Source organism: Coffea arabica, chromosome 6e, assembly GCF_036785885.1.
Source record: "Coffea arabica cultivar ET-39 chromosome 6e, Coffea Arabica ET-39 HiFi, whole genome shotgun sequence".
Classification (NCBI taxonomy): Eukaryota; Viridiplantae; Streptophyta; class Magnoliopsida; order Gentianales; family Rubiaceae; genus Coffea; species Coffea arabica.
Window position 1 is genome coordinate 12,086,468 of NC_092321.1, and position 17,769 is coordinate 12,104,236.

The 17,769-nt window shown below is 39.9% G+C and overlaps 1 protein-coding gene across 1 annotated transcript; it reads right to left on the minus strand.

The window, feature by feature from the left end:
• Positions 1-10,802: 10,802 nt before the first annotated feature.
• On the minus strand, positions 10,803-13,236 carry LOC113697352 (uncharacterized). Its single transcript, XM_027216937.2, has 3 exons — positions 13,100-13,236; positions 12,520-12,671; positions 10,803-12,375 (listed from the first exon to the last, which is right to left on the minus strand). Exons 1-3 carry the CDS (start codon positions 13,105-13,107, stop codon positions 11,072-11,074), a joined length of 1,464 nt encoding a protein of 487 aa, XP_027072738.1. The 5' UTR covers positions 13,108-13,236; the 3' UTR covers positions 10,803-11,071.
• Positions 13,237-17,769: the final 4,533 nt, after the last annotated feature.

Here is a 17,769-nt window from a genome sequence, read left to right on the forward strand (position 1 = left end):
AGTTAGGCAGATTCTGTCACGCCCCGAGGCGTCCGGACAGCTCACTAAGTGGACTATTGAACTAGGAAAGTACGACATAGCCTATAAGCCTCGGATTGCTATCAAGGCCCAGGCGTTGGCGGACTTCTTGACCGAGTTCACCTTTCCTGTGAGCCAAGACGCCATTGTGACTGAAGTCGGGTTCCAAAGGTAGACCTTATATGTGGATGGATCCTCCACTAGTGATGGTAGTGGAGCTGGTCTGCTTCTCGAAGACCCTCACAGAGAGACATGCTCTTACGCACTTCGGTTCGATTTTGCCGCATCAAACAATGAATCTAAGTATGAAGCGCTCATCTTGGGATTGCAGTTGGCCCGAAAACTTGGTGCCAACCAAATCTCAGTTTATAATGACTCCCAACTCATAGTATGCCAGGTACTGGGAGAGTATGAAGCTAGAGAAGAAAATATGCAGCGGTACCTTTCTAAAGTTCAGCAGCTGGCAGCCTATTTCGGGTCGTTCGACATTCAAAGGATACCCCGGTCAAAGAATAGGCGAGCTGATGCCTTATCAAAACTCGCCTCCACTCTCAATAAGACGATTCACGTGAAGGTTCTGTCTGAACCGGGGTACCTCGAGGAGAAGGTCTACCCAGTGATCTCGAAAAATACCTGGATGAGTCCTTTCATTAGCTTTTTGGAACGAGAAATTCTTCCAGACGATAAGGCTGAGGTGAAGAAAATTCAACGTAAAGCGGCTAGATACGCACTCCGATGTGGCAACCTGTACAAACGTTCTTACCTCGCCCCGTGGCTACGGTGTATCACAGTTGAAGAGGGTAAAAACATCCTCTGGGAAATCCATGAAGGACTTTGCGGGGAGCATGTCGGCCAACGAATGTTGGCCAAGAAGGCCTTATTACTTGGCTATTTTTGGCCAACCATTTGGCAAGATGCCCAGGCATTAGTCCTGAACTGCCCCTCATGTCAGCACTACGCTCCCAAACATCATCAGCCAAACAACTTCATGGTCCCCATCACGTCGTCGTGGCCTTTCGAACAGTGGGGGACATATATTATTGGACCCTTTCCAAGGGCTCCAGGTGGCTACACTTATGTCGTAGTAGCGGTGGACTATTTTACGAAGTGGGTTGAAGCCGAGGCTTTAATAAGCATCACGGGCCAAGCTATCCAGAAGTTCTTCTGGAAGCACGTAGTCTGTCGCTTCGAGTTACCTCGGATCGTCATCTCCGATAATGGGAAACAATTTGCAGATAATCTCTTCAAAGCGTGGTGCGAGGAACTTAGAATTAAACAGTATTTCACTTCGGTTGGACATCCTCAAGCCAACGGACAAGCCGAGAAGTTCAACCGAACACTTTTACACGGTCTCAAGATAAGGTTAGACCAGCTCGAAACCTCCTGCCTAGACGAGCTCCCTAGTGTACTCTGGTCTTATCGAACCACACCTAGAACGGCCACTCAGGAGACCCCGTTCTCGTTAACATATGGGTCCGAAGCAGTGGTCCCTGCCAAATTCCTTATCTCGAGCCCTAGAATTGCGGCCTTCGCCGCCAAGGCTAATGAAGAAGAATGAAGGACTGACCTCGACCTTTCTGAGGAAAAAAGAGATGTTGCGGCAACCCGGATGGCCTTGTACAAGAATATCCTAACTAGCTATTATAATTCCCGTGTGAAAAATCTTCGATTCAGCCCGGATGACCTCGTTCTCCGAAAGAACTCGGTCAGCCGAGTTGAGCCCTAGGGCAAGCTATCTCCGAACTGGGAGGGGCCGTACCGCGTGGTCGAAGTTAGCCAAAATGAATATTGTAAGTTGGCCTACCGAGGTGGTGCCTTAGTACCTAGGACCTGGCATGCCCAGAATCTCAAATTGTATTTTCCATGATACTTGCGTCTTATTTGAAGTTACTTACGCCTATTCTGCGTACTTAGTTATTTTCTTAGCACTATCACATGGTGTTGTTAAAGAAAATAATGGGACAAACAAGTCAAACAAGTAGTAAGCGAATAAAGAAGCAAGATATTAGAAGCCGAAAGCAATAGAAAATGGGAATTTATATTAATATTAAGGATGGGTACAAAAGTTGCAAGTACAAAAGGCCGAGGCTTAGAGCCTTGCTAAGGGTCTCTTGCCTCGGCAGAATCCTGGCCCGTAGCATTCCCCGGCTCCTCCCATGGCTGCTCCACCGTCTTCTTCGCCGCCCTCGGGTCCGGGGTCAAACTCCGCCATCTCGCGGTTGAACTCTTCCCGCACTTCGGCCAGGTTCCTTCGGCCATGCGATCGCAGAGCACTTGAGTGTCCTCATTGTAACTCGCCTTATCTTTGAACAAGTCCACTTGTTCTGCAGTGAGGAAGGGAGCGACCTCTTTGATGGCTGTGGTGTAGCCGAACATATAGTTGGGTAGGGTGAGTTGACCGAGGTCATGGGTAAAAGCCTCGGAGGAACGGAAGGCTTCCACTGCCGAACTTCCCGCCTTGTCGATTACAGCCGGAGATGACTGCTCCTCCTGAAGTCGCCTCTTCTTCTCATCTTCTAAAGCGGACTTCAGAGAGTTAACAGTGGCCTCGGACTGTTCCATCTCGGCCAAGCGCTCCTTGCGGAGCTGTGTCTTCTCCTTCTTAGCCAGCTTCCTCTCCTCCTCGGTCGACTTCAGTTTCAGCTCCAGGGCGTAAATCCTGTCCTGTAGCTCAGCAAGGGCCTGATTCTCGAGCATATTAGTGTAACGCTGCATCAACTAAGACAGGAAGGCCGAGGTCGAAACCCACGCTACCGAGGTGCTTTGCATCAACTCGGTGGGGGTTAACTTTTTTGGCGTAAGAGTTATTCCTTGGCAAGCTAGAGTGGACTAGCAGGTGTTAGACGACGCTGGGATCCAGGCATCGATCATTGACGCTGACGTCCCACTCTGGGCACCAATGCCAGCCGGAATGCCTCTTGTCGTCCCCGGCCTCCTGAAGCTGGATGAAATACCGGTTCCATAGGAATGATCCCATAATCGGCATCTCGGGAGCAGGCACTTGAACCTGCTTGCCCCGACCTGTAGGGAGACGAGCCGCGATAGTTACACCCCGGACAGGCACTCTTTTTGGAATCGTAGAACCCTGGGAGCCCTCTGGAATGACTATGGGGGGAGGACGAGATGGGGTGGCCGTTTTCTTCTTCTGGGCGGCCGAGGTTTCCCCAGTAGCTTTCCTCTTTTGCTGCTTCTTCGCGACTTCGGCAGTGCCCGCGGTGATCAGGTCAGATACTCTCACCACTGCATAAGATGAAAATATTACTATTTAGAATCAAAGTAAGAAGAAATACAAAGATATGAGGCGAGAAGTACGATATTTTTGAAGTCTAGTAGAGAAGTAAGGGGGATGATCCGGGCTGATCAGAGCTCGGCTGATCCCGCCTTCAACCAGGATCACTTCAGGTAGGCCCAGCAGTTGATCTTGAGACCCGACCCGAGGAGTTTTCAAAAATTCTCCTTTTCATGGCGACCTGGAGAAGGATCCTTAGCTGAAGTGGGCGGTCTCCACCAAAATCCCCTCGGAAAGTCATTAGCGGGAACAAAAATGAAGTTATGCTTCCATTCTTTTATGGAACAAGGAGCGTCTACCACTAGATTCGGCACGTGCTTGTTTCGGTTGCCGAAATAAAACCAACCTTTTTTATCGCTGTTCTTGATCGTGTAATAGCGGCGGAAGAGAGTCACTGTGGGGGCTATCCCCTGGTCTCGATAGAGTGGTTCGAACCCAATGAGGATCCGAACTGTATTTAGGGTTAACTGAGTGACCCGAACGCCCCAGTACCTTAGGATATCCCGAAAAAACCTCGTCGTGGGCATCCTTAGCCCGGCTTCCAGCTGATCAACATAGACAGCTACTCTCTTTTGGGGGCTGCTCGGCTGTTTGGTGCCCCCGAGGTGGATAAATGTTGTAACGAGGGTGGAAGGGATATCGGCGTATCACCTCGTTAGTCTCTTGGAGAGTGACCACGCTGTGGTTCTGAGGAAGTTGGCTGAAATCTACTGTTGACAGGTCCGGAGGTGCGGCCGGCTCCAGCACCCCTTCGTCCCTTGGTACCTCGACCCCGAGGGCGTCATCATACACCATCTCGAAGTCCGCCTTGCTCGGATCTTGGGATGGCGCATCCCCGCCGATTTCCTCGGCTGCCTCCTCCGGGTTAGAAGACGAGTTCTCCTCTTCTCCGGCCGGGTCAGGCCTCTCTGCTGCGTTGAAGTCTGGCCTCACTGTCTCTTTATGCGCCCTAGCTACCCTAGCCATATTGATAAGGGAAAGGATGAAGTGAACTTACTGGTCAAGAAATGATGAAATCTGTAGAGACTATCGATCCGGAGAATTCACGCTCACTTCGGATATCTACTCTAGTGCTGTTTTATGGTATCCTTGGAATGTTTGCGGTAAAATGTAAATATTGATAGGAACCTCCTATTTATACCGAAGAAGAGGGAAGACGAAAAGATGGGAGCGGTTAGGTTTTCCAGGCTGACAACCTCTCTCCTCATTTATGTCTACCAATCCTTTGGTCTTCCCTCACGCGTCCTTTCATGTTGTTATTTAAAACTGACACCCATCCTGTCACCATTTCACATCTCACTCTAAATCTATCCTGACACAGTGGTGACCCCCTGTATCCGAACGGAAGCCCCGGGAAATACCGCCCATTTAGCCTTTCCCGAGGCTCAGGGAGCTTAGTGAGGAGGGCCGTTTCGGTTCGTCGTAAATACGCACACCTCAATTTGACTACTGTTGAAGACCGCTGAAGGGACCGAACTTCCAGACGTGTTGGACCCCGGATGAGCTCACCTCGGCAGGACTTCCACCAAGGGCCGGGGTCATGGATATGTCCTTGACCATGCTCCCCTGTTAGATGATGGGATGGTCAGGTTCAGGTACAGTCTGACGCCTGCCAGGGTTCGGAGCGATTGATGGGACCTACTGCCGCCGCCAATCTGTCAAGTAAAGCTGACAGTCTGGGCGTGACAGTTCCTAGGGAATGGGACCCTCTCAATCCTCTTTCCCTCTCATGTAAATACTTCTAAGATCCCTCAGAAAAGGGTAAGACTCTTTTATCTTACGAAATAACTTTACTTTGACCTCCAAAAATAACTAATTAGAGTGTCGGAGGAGAATTAGGGGATCTAGCCCTGCATTTTTTGCAGCTTAAGCATGTGACTTTTGAGGAGTTACATTTCTCACCCGTGGACACTCCAGCCGGTGAGGTAACACCCGAGCAGCCAAAAATCACCTCTTCACTACTCAAACCCAAACCTAAACCCACCCCCAACCCCTTTACCCACTTTTTCGATACGAATCCAAAACTCTAGGCAATAATGGATTTTCTTTTAATAAAATAAAGGTCACAAGCCATCTGGATAAGGAAATTTGGATGGATGCATTGAAAAGTTGGATTCCAGATTTCCATCTAGAATCTCTACTGTGACACCCGGATGAGTTGTGGTGAAGATGTTCCTGATATAGCCAGCAATTTCCCATGAACTGCACCAATTCCCATCCCCGTTTTGAAGCGAAGCTATGTGATTTCTTTTCCCTCCTAGTTGCTACATTGGCATGAAAGAAGGCACTGTTTTCGTGCTTTCGGCTCCAGTTATGCAATGGAGTCTCACCGTCTACTCCTCCATGCCTCAACTATTTTTAGGGGCTAACGAGACGCTTTTAGTACCATGGTCCCATATTTAACAAATAATAGACAGAGATGTGAACTCTAGTACTGAACCACACAACAACACCACCACCAACCCCTCCCCCCCCCAACCCCCACAAAAAAAAACACACAAACAAACAACACCCCACCCCACAGAGCAGACAATTATGGGGTACGCAAGCAGGTTTCAAAAAGTCTATCGTATCAGCATAACAGCTCTCATCATCCACCAAAGTTACACAAATCCAGTTGCAAGTACCATGAAATTTAAACCAAGTGATAGAAAAAGCATCAGATGATAATCTTTCATTACGCACAAAAACAGTTCAAAACTAGTCAATCCACAATACTGTCCCGATAACAAAAGTTCAAAATTAAATATATCCACGTTACCACCCCCATCACCAAAGTTCAAACAAAGAAAGTTAATTGTCATTGTAATAGAAAGCAGTCCCGCAGACAGACAGACAGACAGCTTAAATTCACTCCTTAGACATTGTTAGATGCTTCACAAGCTGGATCAATAGTGTCTCCCTGGAGGTGGCACATCCTCATATGACTCCATATTCAAACGAGGAACATCAAGCATAATTCAAAATGTATCATGGAAAAGAAACAATAAGCAGCTAGCAGCTAGCAGCAGCATGCAGTTAGACACAGCATAGAATGATTTACCTAACTGGGTCATTTGCTCCAATAGAATGAGCACTTGAAACATTAGAGACCATTACAAATTACCACTTACACATGGTCCATATCACAAAATATTACACATCATGTTCACATAACCTAGAAAAAAAATACCCAAAAAAAGAAAGCAGTATAAACTCCATATGGTGGTCAATCCAAGTTAATGGACACAGGCATGCAACCGACTTGAAATGCTTTACCAAATTCACCTCAGCTTTTGCCAATAAAATACCAATGCACTACCAGATCATATAAACGTAATGCAACAAATCAAGTAAAAAGTCAATTGCAGATACATTTATCCAAAAAGTAAAAAAGTATTCTTTCCTCAACATTCTGACAGCTATTTATGGTAGTAGCCAAATGAATACAAGATAGATTGATAATTCCATTCACCATACCATGTAACCAATGACCTTATCAGAAAAGTTCAAACCTGCATCTCTATTTTTCAGCCTTCATACTAAATGCTTCGGAAAGAAAGTTTGGAAAAAGAATCAAAGGGGGAAGAGAAATGCAAGAAAAGGTTAACCAAACAGGGAAACTTCAGAGGAGTTTGAGGCCAGCTGTGTTGAAACAAAAGGTAATCATATTCTGAGGCAACTTCTGAGGCAGCTTCCAAATTATGGGATATTTAGCATAAATATACTAGAAACTCTTTAAGGACAATCCGAAAAATAAATAGTAAATAAATAAAAGGACAATTTCCAGAGCAGGGCAAGAGCCTACAGGATAGAAACTCTACTGAGTAAACCTTAAATTTGTAGAATTTCTATGGAATAAAGGTAAATTTCAGTAATGGATTGCAACATTCAATGACAATCAGGAGCAGAAGCAGGATTCTTGGATGACATTCATTTGCACTAGAGGTGGCAATTTGTCCCAAATCCCATTGGGCTACCTATGCCCAAAGGAATTTTGGGCGGAATGGATATTACAATTTGATATTGGGTCTAACATGGAACACATCCCAATTGTACCTATTAATTGATGGAAAATGCTGAAAAATAATTGGGTACCCGTTGGGCCCAAATATCTTCCCAAAAACGTGCATTGATCAGAGTATTGAAACCCCAGGCTCCGCCCGAGTGAAAATCTCGATGGCCAGCGCTTCCTGGTTGGCCTTACCAAGCACGCCGAGCACGGTGGCAAGCATGCAGGGATTAGGGGAGTACCAATGGCGAAGATTCACCCATTCGTAGACCTCGGCCAACTGGTCTGCCGGACCCATTTGACCACAAAACAGAAATCTGTAGGAGTCATCTGAACCATTTTCTCATCAAGCACGTCAAACTCCGCTGTATGTTCATCTGAAGAAATCCTTGGAAAGTTTCAAAATGGACTTTTGCCAAGCAATGTTGAAGCATTGCTATGTTCTCGGGACTGGATTTATGGTGGTGAAGGTAAATATTGATTTGAAATTTTAAATGTCAAATATGTTTATTTTCTTTTCTATTAATTTTGGTTCTTTTTAAATAATGGCAGGCTATGATGCTTCTAAGGTAGAAGAGGATGCAGAAATGAGTGTTGATGTTCAAAGATTGGTGGCTAAACTTGGTAGTGAAGTATAAGGTACAACATGATAGTTTGTAATCTCAGAAGTTTATATTGCATGTTCTGATCCTCTTTTAGTTTTGCATTGCGCATCAGTTTTTTCAACTAAATCATGACAGTTTGCTTTGTGTTTACCTCTTATTGAGAGACTTTTTTTAGCTGTAAGCATCCATAATCTCTGGAGACAAGATGTCTGGGGTCATCTCTGGAGCTGTGCTTTGGTTTTAAGCATTAAATAATGCTTATGTTCTGCTTTCTAGTAAGTGAGCTTAGCAAATTTACTACATTGATAAGATCCATAGAAACTGTATGTGGTACATGTTACCAAATTCACTTGTATTATTCATAATACCAATGGTCATTTTTACCAATCCAGCTGAGTTCCTTGTCTTTCCCTTTCTCGAATTTGTTGCATGTTTCTTGGCTTATCTCCATGTAAACCTGTGATTATCTTTAGCAGTCTTCCGGTGGGTGTACTGAATTATGCTGTCATAAGTCAATGTTAATCAAGTAAAATGAGATTGGATTTTCTGGTATTTGGTTCTGATCTGACTGTCAGATCAAATTATTTCTCTCTCTCTACACAACATGAGTTTTGGATAACCTGAAAGTTAATCTTGTATCTGTCAAACTGTTAGCATGTTTACTGGCTCTTATGGACGCATGTGCACCTCTTCCTGGTGACTTTTCCACTTCCCTTGCATGCCATAGTAACCCTTGATATTTTACATGCAGGATTTGTGTGCATTCTGCACGGATTTCATTGTGTCTGAATTATGGATTCAAACCTCTTGGCATATCAGGTTTAAGATTTCTGGTCATGATCTCTATCTTTTCATCATCAACATGTGCTTATTTGATACTATTAACTTGAACTTCTCAACTAGGTGTTTGTAGAGAGCCAAGATTATGGTATATATGGAGAACGAGTTAGGAACGCCTGTTGGGGTTACCTATGTCAAAGTAGTGCCAAAGGACTTAAGGAGGTGACAACTACAAATGCCTGTAACACCGTGACATATGATGTGAACTTTTTTTCTTGAACTACCTTTTGAACATGCAACTTAATTCCTTAACTGATGTATATTATTGGATTGTTGAACTATCTACGTAGATTTCTATATGCAATCCTGTTATCAATTTAAAAAAAAATAAAAAATGAATTAAAGAAAAAAAATATGTAGAAAATAGATTTGAATATTGGACGGGATCAATCTAAACCCATCCTAAAGTGATCCCGCCCAAGTTAGTCGCAAAGCACATATGGGTAAAGTTGGATCCAAACCTATATGACTCCTAAAGTGATCCCGCCCAAGTTAGTCCCAAAGCACATATGGGTAAAGTTGGATCCAAACCTATATGACTCGGTTCCATTTCATATCCAAGCAAATCCCACCCATTTTGCCACCTCTAATTTGCACCAAAAAGTATCGAGGCAGAATAGAACATTAAAAAGAGCTCAAAAGAAGTTTTGAAAAACTATCAATAATAGAGCCAAAGCTCTTATCAGATGTTTCAACCATGCCATTGGACAGTTAGGACTACATAACAAAGCATCTAAGAAAAGTACCAATTGGTAATTTCATGAAAAAGGGAGAGAGAATAAAGCAAGCCAGAATACTGGAGGCTGAAAATCTACAAGTCCACTCCCCTTTTTACTCATTACCAAAAAATGGGGATATGTGGGAAGTTGAGGATGCAGTACCACAGTAAGATACTCAAAACATGGCTTATGATACTCCAGCAGATTGCTCCAGAGCTTCTTGACCAGTCTCCCCTGATTGTCATGGAAGTACTCAGCAGGCAAATAGGAAGAACGGTAGTATAGGGGCCTAATTAGCTGATCTTATCCAGAAGCTTGAGATAGGTAGTCAAATCAACTTTATCAATGCTAATATTCTAGTCCACATGTAGTCAAGGCAGGAAAACTATGGGTCATGCAACCCACATATAAGGTAGGCACCCATTCTTAAAGTAGTAGTGACAAAAAAAAAGTAAAATGCAAGAGGAAATTGTGACCTACTTATTAGATTTCACTAAACAGCAAATTGCAAGAGAAAAAAAGCAGTGATGATTAAACTTCGACACTTTTTTAGCCAACTGGCAGTTGGGGGAAAAAAAATTATCACTCACTGGATGAAAGGAGGAAAACATAGACACATGAAACTCCACTGGATGAAAAGAGGAAAACATAGACACATGAAATACTATCAGCAGAAGATGGGGAAAAAGCAGTTCAGTTGGGTATAATCCAGTATGCAAATCTTGGATATGCTCCATGGGGCTCCTACACACAAGGATTAGGGTTCTGAAGAGGTCTAATTGCAGCTCTTTTCTCTAAGTAGAATAAAGCTAGGTTAATGCACATAGTTAGGTTAATGTATAAGGAATCAATATGTCACTGGCCAGTAGCAATCAACATGTTACTTACATGATGAAGCTGGTTTTACCATACATCTAATGCACAGATAGTGGGAATACCTTCGGCAATCACAACTTCTTATTACAAAATCCAGGCACAATTAGGATAAACCGGAGTGTGCAGGAAATAAAACTCCATGACTCAAGTGAACAAACAAGAGAGAGTGTACCAAAAGGCATCTCGTAGAATAGACACTTTGATAGGCCAACTTACTTCTAAATGCTTATGGAGTAGAGGAATCCAACCCAAAAAACACACAGCATTACAATGACAATAATTTCAATTACGACGGCAGATCCTAAACATAATAAGGAAATAAAAACCAAGGTTCAAACTGAAGCAAAGCAAATAAACCTGCAAGTAGCAATAAATAATCTTTTTTTATTCAAAGAAGGGAAACAAAGTAGACTAGTCAAATGTGGTGCAATAAAATAGTCCCAATTGGCAAGGCATTCCAGAGATGAAAAATTGGGATGAGAGGTTTCATTGAATCTGCATTCCATATTATTAGTGGTACAATCAGTAACAGTGAAAACCCCTTCTCTATGCTCCCAATCCCACCAGTATAGTTAGAGCAGCACATAATGAATTAAGGATATGAACACAAAAATGAGATCGGAACATTATGACAGAATGGAGTTCAAGACGTAGGGGAACTTTATGATCAACAGACGGTTTAAAAGTCAAAGATTAACCAAAATAAACTGGTAGCCAATGTCAAAGAAAATGTTCAATACCCCAGGCAAACCCAAGAACTTCCACGGATGAAATCTCCAACAAGACTATGGCTAGAATTTCTGAGCAAATCATGACAGATAAACTTCACCCTGTCTCTTTCAGATGGAGCATCCGATTTTCTGAATATCTTAGCTCCTCCAATTACAGCTGTAGAAAAGACGAACTCACCAGTAAAGAACCAACTTCTATCCATCCACTCACCATCACCCAGCCTAATCCATTCCAACTCCAGCCGATCCAACCTGTAAAAGTGGTAAACTGTCTTGCCTGCCTCATCTAGCCAAGTTACAATTTTCAGTATCTCGTTACTATCTTTACTGATGGTGAAGTAGTATGATCTATGTCCACCTGCTCTAGTAAGCATTAAACGCCCACTGTCATCACTGTCATCAACTACAATATGAAAACCTTTGTTTACGTCTTCATCAGGGTCGTGGACATGTCTCAAAAGCCCCCAGGAGTATTCATCACCATTCAAGTCAAAAACATACATCCACCCATCTACAGTGAAGCAACGAACTCGTTTTCCGCAAAACACCATCCCAATATAGTTGTCAAGAGACAGATGAGGATATTGAGCCTTACAGAATTCCCATTTCTTCCACCCAGGACGCCACATAGCCAAAAATATGTCAGACTTGCCACTATGAGAATAATCACAATTAGCTTCATTCACAATAGCAAAAACACAATCAGGAGAAGCATTCACATTATTTACATCAGATACAGAAAATGCGGCTTGAATGACCATGACTTGGCCAATGACAGGAAGATCGATCCTTTGGTTTATAAGAGGGTTCAACAATAGCAAGACAGATAATTTACGGCAGCACGCAGGATGTCTCTCGTAAAGCAACATCCAGGATTTTCTAGAATACAAGCAGCGGAAAAAGAAACAACAATGGGGGGCCCTCTTTATCTGGTCATAAATGCTCCTATAGTTACCACAAAAGGGCGTAATCTCCCGGTGCTTCAATTCCACCTGTACAGGTAAGACCAAGTTTTGCAAAAAGCATGCTTTCTTTCCAGGTTTGATAACCATCAGGAAGGGAAATTTAGCAGATTCTACAGAAATGGTCTGCAACGAAGGATCTAAAAGAAATGATTCCCATGGGCAGAATTTGCAGTCTTTTATCTGACAACAGGGCTGGCAGTCTGTTCTTTGACGACAGATTCCATGACAGGATGTACAGTGTGTTGGTCGACGACGCTTAAGCCGTGGACACTCTAAACGATCAGCTCCAAACAAAGGTTCCTCTTCCTCAGGCGTTAACATGCCATCAATCACCGATGCACCTAAAAAAAACACAGTAAAATTCATATCCAAAAATAGGATTGTCTAAGACGAACATTTAACAGAAAGAACAAACGTATAAAACGAAAGAAGACATAATCTGGATTCACAAAAATGTAAAATTCTAACCCATACAACAAACTTACTGTCATATGAAGGAGGTTGAATTAAGAGACTCTGAGTGGGTAGAGCTTTGCATTCTTCACACCATTGGCCAATAACACGGTCATAACGGGGACGGGGACAGAATTTGAGCAGCTCCTTCCTCCAATTCCGAGGTGGCCCGCAGATAAAATATCTGAAAGACAAATTCAGTTGAATTTAGAATATGTAAGAATTCAAATCCTTACAAACAAACAAACATAGCTAAGGTGGGTAAGAAGCTACGCAGATTGGAGACAATAAAACAGCCAAATCAAAAATTAAGAAGACAAAGCTAATCAACAGGTTAATGTAACTGAAGGCACCGGTCTCTCCATAGATTTTCACAAAATGATAAAATCAAACCCAATCAATCTCTCCCATCTAAAAAAAAAAGATTACCTAGCAAAAATAAGTTGAACATCTATAAACTATGCGAAGAATAAAAACGGGATATCATTGCTACTGCTAGGGTTAGGACTCAAATAGAATCTATCTGGTGGGATGATTTCAATTTATTCGATCAAAAGATGCCGGAAAAAAAAAAAAAAAAAACCTCGAAGGGACTAGGGTTGAGTTCCTTACCCGTCCATTGTCTGCAAAATACGACTGCTAACCAAAGTATTTCCCCACTCCCGACCTCTCTGGTAATTTTATATGGTAGGAGCTGCTGCACAAGACGTTTGTCGTTTGTCGTATGTTACTGGTCCTCTGGATAAAATATCTCGTTGCATGGAGGTATTATTGCAACATGCACCCCTATCCGGCCCACTGTGTTTAAACCTAAATAGCAGGCAGGCCCAGTTAAAAAATAATAATTAAAGGACCATTTTATTTCCTAAACCTCTTTTTTACAATAATAAAATATTTGTGGAGGTAGTTAACTTGGTCTTAATTTTGTTCATTTTCAAATTCATCCTTATCTCTATTATCTATTAATCCTTATTTATTTCTATTATCCATTTTTATAATCCATTAATCTATTAACCTTTATTTCGATTATCAACTAACACACAAACTTGTATTCTAACTTTAACAAAAAAACTCCTCTCCTTCTTCTCTCTTCCTTCTTTCTAAAAAAATTTCTAACCAAAACTCCCTTCAACCCTCACATGGGAGAGAGAAAATTTGATCTTTCCCCATGGGAGTAGCCTCCCTATAGTTCCTTTTTATTTGTATGAATAAAATTTGTCCTAAAATTTTTTAGTGAGAGTTACTTCTCTTCCTATGGTTATTTAATGAAAGTTTTTTTTCTCTTCTAAATTTTTTAGTCAGAGTTTTAGTCTCTCCTAATGATTCCGAATGAGATTTTTGACAAATTTTTCATTTTTCTTTTATTAGATCTAAGTTTTTTCATATTTTGATTATCAGATTTGGAATATCTTGAATCTATTCTGTAGATCTCATCATAATATCTGAACTTGAAAAAGTTAATCAATAGATTTGACAATTGAAGCATGCACAGCTATCCATTGAACTATAATTATTTTATCTCATTTTGTAATTTTGGAGTTTTGTGATTTAATTTTTATTATTCTTCAAATCTGAAGTATCTTTTTTTCATTTTTGTTCTTTGATATTTGTATGTGATTGATGATGTAATTTCCGCTATTAGTACAGATTTAATGAAATTATGATATTTTATCAAAAAAACTGGCACACAAATCCTACTCAATCAAAACTACCTCTCTCCAATTCTCACCTCTATTATCAACTGCCACATAAATCCTAGTCAATCAAAATTATCTCTTTCCAATTCTCATGTTCTCCCTTACTAAATGTTCTTTTATTTTCAATTGCACATATTTTTATATGATACACTTTTTATTACATATTACATAAAATAGAAATATTCACTTGCACTATTTTTATGATTCTTTCAATTAAAAATATTTTTTGACAAATTGCACACGCATTAAGTATGCCCCGATAGCTACTAGAAAGAAAAAAAAAAGGAGGTCACACATAAATAAAAACGTAAACATAAACAAATCTATCTTTTGGTGTAAAGTCCCACTAATATAGAGCCAAGCACTGACTCTCTTATCGTTATCTCCTCCATTCACAAAACTCGAATTCAAAACCTTATTTAAGAGCAAGCAATTTCTCTGTCATTTAATCTAATAATAGTTTAATAATTGGCAGTTGGTACACAAAAACATCTATCACATATGGCTTGCCACATCCTAGTTGACACAGGATCATTGAAACTTTTAATAGTTATGACAAAAAAAATGAACACATTTAGAATAAATGCGAAGGGATGTTGCAAAATGAATTAAGTGTGTCGCTTAGTTTGGTGTACCTCACGTTCCGTAAAGTGAAGATATTATTGGAGCAAGGTGAAGACACAGCTGCATCACAAAATTAGTTGGTGGTTACTAAAAATTCACCGTTAGAGAAGAGTTGGTGGTTACTAAAAATTTGGAGTGCTACAATTCTGTATAGACATTTATCTGTTTTGAAGGACTATAAAATTTGGAGGGCTACAATTCTGTATAGACATTTATCTGTTTTGAAGGACTAGATTTCAAGAATTGTTTGGCCCTTCTCTCTTTCTTTTATTAACCGTCTGCTTGTACAACATCGTTCATGCTTTCTTGAGTTTACAACTTACTATAGCCTCTCTATAACTGCAATGATATAGATACTGCACTGTGATTTACATCTGTTAGCTATAGTATAGATGCTTTGAAGCCTCCCAAGTGTTTGGTCCTCGGCAGCATCCTTGATACGATGATGGGGTAGGTAATTAGCTACCGTGATTAATGTTTACTTTCTATAACTCTTGATTTTAGCCCCTTTGGATTCAAATGTTTCTTGTACAAATTCTGTAATAATGGCTTTTTGTCAAAATACGAGCCTCTTGTTAGAGTTTGCTTATTTTCTTCATTTTGTTTGACAAGGAGATGTAGCAGTCATTGTTGGCTAATTTTCTGGTCTTAATGTGGCAGAGAGATAGGAGGATGGACACAAGCAATGAACCCCTAAATTTTATTGCTCTGAGAGTAGCAGGCTTTGAGGTTCACTTACATGGACAAAAAGCAGCTCTCACACATTTGAAGTTGTTAAAAAATCGCTTTAATTTTTTTTAGGCAGATTTTTTGTTTTGAGTGAAAGTAATTAGTTTTCTAATTGATTTAGTTATTTGAAGTAGTAGTCAAGAAATTTTTTATTTTGTTTAGAATTTAGAAGTTATTTTCTATTTCGTACAAGTCTAAGAATCAGTACTAATTTTCTGTTCTTATTTAATTTTTTTGATCAAATAATATTCTCTATAAATAGGTGGATTTCACATATTACACAAGGATATACAAGAGCACATAAGAGACGACATGTAGTCTTATACATGGGGTGAGAGAGAATTTTTTTGAAAGATAAGAGATGGTATACAAGGGTTGGACTTGGGTTTAAGTTGTATTCTTGTATAGAATTTTTCTCTTATAATAAAGAATGGGTTTCTCTCTATGAATATATGTTCAATGATGGAACCGAATCACGTTAAATATTGTGTATCATTTATCTTTCGTACTTGTAATTTATTTATTATTAAATCGTTGTAGCAAATTAGTAATAGTTGTTTGTTCCGCACTTGGATCTTAAGAAGTGATATCAAAATTTGATTGCGAGATTGGGCTACTCATGGGTAAGTAAATTTTTCTTAGAGTTGGACCGGTAAAAATTTTCTTTTTGATGATGGACCGAAATGCCAAGGTGCTAAGAAATTTGTTAGTATTAGATCAGGTGCACTATGGGTTTGATAAGGGTTCCAATTGGTATTAGATCAAGGAACCAAGGGTTAGCAGGGGTTTAGAATGTAGTTTGAAAGTTGAAGAATAGTGAATCCATGATTGGGAGAAGAGGTGATCTTAGGTGATAAAGTATATTTGCATTGAATACTAAAGTGGGTTTAGAGAAGAGGTTGAAAAGTTGAATTTAATATGAGGAATTACTCATGAAGGGGGAGATTTGTTAAATTTATGGGTAAAGAATTATATTTCACATTGATTCGAAAGATGAAAAAAGAGTTTAATCTTTTGGGTCAGAGTTAAATTCCTGATTTAATATGTAAGTAAGAGTTCGAAACCTTAAACTTTTAAGTTATAATTGGATTCCTAACTTACATATTAGATTCTTTGATAGACTCTCTCGAGATATTTATCCCCAACAAGTGGTATTAGAATTTCAAATTGCGAGATTGAATTACTTATGGATACTTGAATCCCAACAAATTGGTATTAGAGCGGAATTCGTAGTTGAATCTTGATTGACTATTGAGATCAAATTAATTAATAGTTGTTACCAATTGAACAATTTAATGGTGGTATTCTTGTTTCAAAGGTTTGACAAGAAGTATTAAAGGTGATGGATGGAAGTCGGAAAGTATAAGATATTTAATGGTGACTCTAGACAGGTGATTAGGGCAAAGAAAAAGATGTAATTCAATGTTCATTTTTTAGGACATAAATCGATAGAAACTTTCTTACAACTTCATCGATTGATACTTCATCTTGGAGATTTTTAGATTTGAATTATATTCTTTAGATGATATGGAACATGTTTTAAAGAAATAAAGGAATCTAATTTTTAAATGTCAAAAGACTCTGATGACTACGACTTTTACGTTACAGGTAGAGTTTTGAAAATCAAATATGGCAAGACAGCCCTGAAAATGGGAAGAAATATGGTAATTTTATCACTTGATTGTCTCAATGGTTAGAACTCATAGAAAGAGATTCTGAATTGCAAGTGATGGTGAGAAAAAATTTTGCAAAGAAAGATGGTGAATTGAGACATCTTCTTGCAAGTCAACTAAAAATTGGATTTAGGGTAACTACACATCTTCATTTACTGATTGAATCAATTTGGTGTCAGAACTATATTGATTCAAATGTATAACTTGGTACCATTTTATTTGATAGTTGAAGGTAATTGAATGTTAAAAAAAAAATCCGCCAAAGTGGAAATTTATTAGAAAATTAGTTTAATTTCTTTTATGCAGATTTCTTATTTTGTATGAAAATAACTAGTTTTTTAATTGATTTTAGTTATATAATATAGTAGTCAAGAAATTTTCTATTTTGTTTGAAATTTAGGAGTTATTTCCTATTTGTACAATTCTAGAAATTAGCACTGAATTCCTGTTATTATTTGATTTTTTGGCCAAATAATTAGTGTGTTTGGATAGGAGATTATTTGAAATAATTACTGTAACAATTTTTTGTAATGTGATGTATATGAGATAAAAAGGTTAT

Excerpts from the sequence above, each read along its gene's own strand:
- LOC113697352 (XM_027216937.2), bottom strand. Across the intron at positions 12,376-12,519 it reads TCAACCTCCTTCATATGACA|GTGCATCGGTGATTGATGGC; the intron begins GTAAGTTTGTTG and ends TGTTTTTTTTAG.